Below are 6,320 nucleotides of genomic sequence, written 5' to 3'. Positions count from 1 at the left end.
TAGCCACAAACCCTCAATTTAGACCGAGAAAAACACATTTTGGGTCACATCGTGCCCTGAAAAAAACTATCTTCTATAAGGATGCAGGGTCGGTTCTTTAAGACAAGATCCCCCATCCCTATTATTTTTTCCCCCTATTCCTTCATTTTTGCTATTTTTTTCCCTCCCACTTTCTCACAAAACACCAAACCAGCCCTAAACCCTGCGTGGCAGCCCAGGAGAGGTTCCAACATCCACTCTCATCACCTTCAACCACGGTCTCGCCGCCAACCGAAGCCAGGCGGGGGTGGTGGGGGAGAGAAGGGGAGGAGGAGCGGGACCGGCGTCCTCCGACGGCTCCGACGGTGCCCGGCGCTGCACGGAACCCTACCTGTGCTGCTGGCAGAGGAGAAGCGGCTAAAGTCGCACTCAAAACCTCCCTTTCAGCCCGCCGAGCATCTCTGGAAGCCGTCTGTCCCCCCGCGGTCCCGGTGGAGAAGATGCATTATTATAATTATTAGGGGTTATTTTTTGCCTCGCTGTCGGGTTGCAGATTTTTAGGGGAAACTGGTAATTTCTTAATATTATTTCTTTATTCATTGATTTCTGGGTGGGGAGGGATGGGGGGGATTAAGAGTGATCAGGTAAAGTCCCGGGAGCTCGGGTGAACACTAGAGAGTCTATGTGGGGTGGGTTATTTTTTTTGTCGCTTGTTGGTTTTGTATGTATTTTTCTTTCCTTTTTCTTATTTTTTAATACCCGACACGGACGCTTTTAAAACTTTAAAAGAAAGAAAGGGCTTGCTCTCTCAGGAGGAGTCTTTTCTTTTTCATACGCCGGTTCTGGAACCAGATCTTCACCTGCTGATCGCTCAGGTTTAATCGATCTGAGAGCTCCCTCCTTCTTTGGCGAGTAATGAATTCATTGACCATGAACTCCCCTTCCAGCTCTGCCAGCTGCAGCTTAGAATAGGGTTTTCGTTTTTTCCGGGACCGTGTGTGCATCGGGTACCAAGGAGCACCTGGCAAAGGGGGAGCGAGAGTTGAAGCACTTGGCAAGGAAAAAACAAAAACCCCCTCCTCTTTCAAAAAAAGGAGCAACCCCAGCACCCTTTTCTGCACCTTCCCGGTGGTCCCGCTGTCTCCCGACTCTCCCGCTCTTCTGGCCGTGGGTGCTTAGGGATGCTCCCAGCTGCCTCCCAGGGCCACGGGTGATGCGTGGGGCGGGCACAGAAGGCAGAGGAAGAGAAAGGTGGGGAGAATTAAAACAGGGGCACAGAGCAAAGGACGGGCAGGGAGCGGGTGACAAGCAGGGGAACCCCCGGGAAGGGCTCTACCGCCACTTCGACCCATCTCTCAGGGGCAAATCTACACCCCAACGCCAACTTTGAAAGCTATGAGGGCTTTTTTAAAGCATCGCCCCATTCTCCCCGCTTCCCTTGGGCAGACACACCTCTGCAATGTCCCCAAAAAGCTCCAGGGCTGCCAGTCAGTCGGGCAGGGATGTGCAACCACTACTCTTCGCTGCCTCTCTCTCTCTCTTCTTCTTCTTCCCTCTCTCTCTTTTTTTCCCCCCCTTTTTTTTTATGGGATATTTACATGTTTATAGCCTTTTCTTTTAAAAGAAGCACCACCTAATAAAACATTAGGGATTTCGGTGCTACCCCTAGTGGTCTCAGCACACATAGGCACGCCGCTTCCCATCGCTCAGCCTATGAATTACACCACGGAGGAACCCCACGCCGGCAAGTTTCCAAGCAAAATCGCCCCCCCAACACGACCAGATCCAGCCCCGAGACCCTCCTTCCCGGGTCTTACCACCATTGCCTAAAGTGCTGCCTTGATTCAGGGGGGACACCAAAGCCCCCGCTTCTCCGGTGGTGCCTTTATTCCCTTCATTGAGCAAGGAAGAGCTGGAGTCTGACTCCAAGGACTGGCAGGACGGAGGGTCGTGGGGCACCGCCTCGCTGGTCGGATAGTCATATTTGCTGAAATTGCCCCCCATGCCATTGGGGAGGCTGGATTCGAGGGGCAGCAAAGCACTGTCCCTGCCCCTCTCCTCCCTCTTGAGCCCGCTGCTGTCGGAGCAGGTTTCCCGGTAATAACATTTGCTTTCCTCCACCCGGGCGAGGTCGCAGGCTCTACCGAAGGAAGGGTTAATGGAGACGGGGCTGCTCAGGTAGGGTTGAGGGTACCCGTTGCAGGGTTCCGAGGATGCCCAGGGTAAGGAGCAGACGTTATCCCGTCGGGGGTAGGAGAGGGAAGGCAAACCGGGCAGTTGCCCTCCGGAGGCACGGAAATTAGGGAAGTAGAAGGTGTCTCCCGTGTGGATGTTCACCAGAGGTCCCACAAAGCCGGGATTAAGGAGGTTGTGCTCGCCCATTTCCGCGGGCCTGACCGAAAGCTTCTACTTTATTGCTATCTGACATTAAACATAGTTAAACCGACGGCTCGGCCCCATTGGTCCAGGGACGTCACGTGAGGCCCAAATTGCGCTGGGAGGGGGGGGGACCTCCCCTCCCCTGGCAGCCGAGACAAAACACAGCAGCAAGTTCCGCCTTTTTACGCCTTTTCTTCCCCCCCCCCCCCCCCACCCCCGACCCCCCTCCCCCGGCCTCCTTCCCCCCCACCATAAAAAATAATAAAAAATCCCATAAAGCATTTTACTAAAAAAAAGAGGGGGTGAAGAAAAAAGCAACAGCTCCCAGCGCTGGCTTAAGGATCGCCAAGCGCCCTAAGATGTCATATTTGGCATAAAATAATCTCTAGGAGAGGGTTTTTGCCCCAAAACCGCTGCGCGCCCCTCCCCCGACAACACTTTTGGGGGCCTTCCACCATCTGCAAAAGCGAGGCTGCTTCTCATTAATTAGCTCCTTTATTAACTAAAACAGTTCGAATTTACAATATCTCCCCAATAAATTACTATTAGATATTGTGTCATATAAAGTTTACGGGCTTTTTAAGGAGACGAATGACGGTGCCCGCAACAGGCTCATATTTACGCGCGGTGGGATGGGAGAGTCGGAGGCTATTTGCGACCTTTTCTGCTCTTTTTCTTTATTATTATTATCATTTTCTTTCCCTTCCTCTGGGAGTAGGTGGCTTTGTCGTGGGCTGGGGAAATGCAGCCCCTTCCCAGGCTCTTGCCACTGTCTCAAGAAGGTTTTTGAGCAATCCTCAATGGCTTTTGTTAATGATCTGTGTCGAATAAAGCAGCCAGAAGAACATGACTGTATAGAGCCTTAATTTACCCGGTATATATTCCATATGCACCAAGGCGCACACACGTACAAAGTATATTTCAAATCCCCTTTTTTTCCCCTCTTCGTTTTTAGGAAAGATTAAAAATTATAGCCTCTCCTAGCTCTCATTTCTTTGGTCCTCATCCCTGGAAGCAGAGACACACACACACGCGTGGAGATAATTCCTCGCCACCTTAGAGCGATGTGTCCTGCCCTCATAACACCACCGAGCTCTTCTTCGCTCCCACCCATCGTCTTCTCCCGGTTGGACTGAAAAGAGCCGCTGCAAAGGAATACAGGGGATGAAAAAAAACCACCAACCCCGAACCCCAAGCTAGTCAATATTGTCTTCTTTCAGCACAAAATAAATACGTTGGGGGAAGAAAAAGAAATAATAACACTGGAAAAGATGCATTGTATGGAAACCGGGAGCACGCCAAGACATTGGAGGGTGGGTTGTGTTCGATTTTTTTTCCCTGGAGTGGGTTTTTTTCCTCTCTCTCTTTTTTTTTCTTGCTCCTTCCCACCACCACCCTTTAAAAAATATATTCAAAAATAAGAAGTCTGAGTGCCCACCCCTCTTGCTAGCTGTTTGCATGGCTTTACATTCCTTCTTTGCCTTGAGCAACTCCCAAGCGCTCCCCTGGCCAGGTTGACTCTACAAAGTACCGTAAATATGCCTGTAGAGGTAAAAAAAAACCCGTTCCGCGGGGGCGGAATCACTCCGCGGAGGCTGAGTCGGGTGAGTAAACCCTCGTCTCCCCAAATGTTGCCTCACCAGCCAACAACCAACCTCCCTCACCGATATATTTCCCAAACACAACATCATTTTGTGGCTCATGTGGCAAAACACTGGGATTTTAGCTACCAGCCCCCACACCCCCTCCCAGCCCCGCAAGAGAAAAGAAATCAGGTGCCGTTAAAATAATCCCTTTTAGGTGCTTTTTCGTCTTCCATGGACAGCTCCTGAAGGTGGAAAACCCCCTAATTTTCCCTATTTCCCAGCCCTCTTTCTCCCTGGCACATCTATGGATACGCTACATACATACCTTGCAGAGATACGTGCATACCTTCCTACGTGCTCTGCCTGCGAAGGAAGAAATGCAGCTACTAGAAATATTTTGCTAGAATGAAACTTTTAGCACTGTTGTTTGGATTTGGGTTTGATATATTTTTTTTTTGGTTGTTGTTGGTAGTGGTGGTTTTTCTTTTTTAAACCTTGCCAAGGAATTTGGGTTGGTTTTTTTTTTATCCTCCCTGCAGGTATCAGTGAAAAAAGCTGCTCGCAACGTCTCCAGGAGTGTCTTCTCGCTGCAGAAGAAGCTCTCTCTCAACGCTGGGCAAGCGTAGGGAGGAATAGTTGATATAAAAAAAAAAATGAGCACGTGATCCCCGGAGGTTGCCATCTGAATTGGCTTTGTTTGCTGATGTGGTTTTTTTTTAAAGAAAAACCTTTCCTCTACCTTCCTCTTTTCTTTACAAAATCTCCCCATAACCAGACGTGCCCGGGTGCTGCACGGCTTTGTTCTCCACCGGACCTCAGGGAAGTACGTTTTTGTTTCAGAGGATTCTCCGAGTATTTGGGGCTTTTCCTCTTTATTTTTCTTTCTCTAATGTGGAGAAAAACCTCTTTTTTTTTTTCCCCTTCTTTAAAAATTTGCCTCCAAGGAAACATTTTGTGACTGAGCTGCTGGACGAGGGAACCCGGAGTCCTGCGTGGAGGGATAATGTCAGCGTGGGTATGACAGGGAGGGAGAGGGAGAAAAGCACTCTCGGTTCCCTTATTTATTCTTCCTTTTTTTTTTCTCTCCTTTCCTCCCAGAGCTGGGAAATGCTCCAGTCGTGCTCAGAAATATATTAAGTGATGCACAGCGTGGTATGTAACTCCCTGCTCTTGGTGGCCTTGAGAAGGACTCCCCAGCCCAGCGCTGCTCCTGCTGCAAGCAGACAGCAGGTCCAAGGAAGGGGGGAAACAAAAAAAAGCCCCTTAAAAAATCCTAAGGACTCTTCAGCAAAACTGCCGCCTTTCCCCGGGAATTTCTTCCCCATTAAAAAAATGCATTTCCCAGTTCAAGTTGAGCTCTTGTGCTTTTCTAATGCTCAGCGCAGGCTTAAAACGCAAAGCCTAAGCCGAGTCTTCTGCTTGGGGCACTGGCACCGCTGACTTCGGCAGCTTCTTTCGTGCACAACCCACCCCGAGAGCCAGCTCTCCAAAAATAACCCCGATTTCTACCTCACACTGCTTTGAGCAGCCCTTCTTTTTCTTTTGTTTCTAGCCTGTTCCTCACTCTCCCTCCCCCAAAAAGTTGACCAGCCCAGCAAAAAAACCCAATCTCTGATCATTTCCCCAATTGTAGGAATCCCAGTTTTCAGGTATAGAGACTTTTTCGACGCTGGTATTTAATAATCATCGCGGAGGGTTTATTTTCTCCCCACACCTCTACAAGTTACACAAGAAGCTTTTGGGAAATGTTCTTGGGAAGAAGCTGGGAGAAGCTCCCAGTTCCTGGGAGGAGAGAAAAAAAGCAGCTCCCAGGAACAAAAAAAAAGAGTAAAAAGAGGGAGGAAAAAAAGACACTGGAAAAGCAAGATTGCAACGTCTCAGTTCAAGGTCACTGTCTAGTGTAGTGAATAGGATCGACATCTTATGCTAATGACTGTCTCAGATGAGCATCGGCCACTGCAAGGGCAAAACAACAACCCCAAGTTTTGCTTTGACTTTTTTTGCTTTGCCTTTTTTTCCCCTCCCTGTTTTAGGGGATTCATCTCTGAGCTCCCCCCTTCCTCCTCTTTCCGTCTCGCACCATCGCAACCCCTCTCTGCCAAGCGTGAGAAATCAAATTTCCCCTTCCCCTCCTCCTGCATTTCATCTCTCCGCGGGACTGAGCTCGGCCGGCGGCTCCCACTTCAACAGGCTCCTTCTCCCCCTCCCCTCCAGCCTCTCCTCTTCAAGAAATCCAAAATAATAACAAAATCCATTGAAATGGCCCCAGCCGAATGGCCCCAGCAAAATATTTACGTTTCAGACGGGAAGGACATAGCCCTACTTTCATTTTTTTTCTCTCCCAGAAAAGACCATGAAATTTAACCCTCATAGGGC

At 49.5% G+C, this 6,320-nt stretch overlaps 1 protein-coding gene across 1 annotated transcript; it reads right to left on the bottom strand.

Annotated features, from left to right (window-relative positions):
* Positions 1–761: 761 nt before the first annotated feature.
* Positions 762–2,361, bottom strand: HOXC12 (homeobox C12). The gene is made up of 2 exons (XM_010195890.2): positions 1,797–2,361; positions 762–1,000 (listed from the first exon to the last, which is right to left on the bottom strand). The coding sequence occupies exons 1-2, from the start codon at positions 2,359–2,361 to the stop codon at positions 762–764; spliced, it is 804 nt and encodes a 267-aa protein (XP_010194192.2).
* Positions 2,362–6,320: the final 3,959 nt, after the last annotated feature.

The sequence above is a fragment of the Colius striatus genome, chromosome 26 (assembly GCF_028858725.1).
Source record: "Colius striatus isolate bColStr4 chromosome 26, bColStr4.1.hap1, whole genome shotgun sequence".
Taxonomy (NCBI): domain Eukaryota; kingdom Metazoa; phylum Chordata; class Aves; order Coliiformes; family Coliidae; genus Colius; species Colius striatus.
The sequence above is the reverse complement of the archived record's forward strand: the minus strand, read 5'-3'. Positions and strand labels throughout refer to the sequence as shown.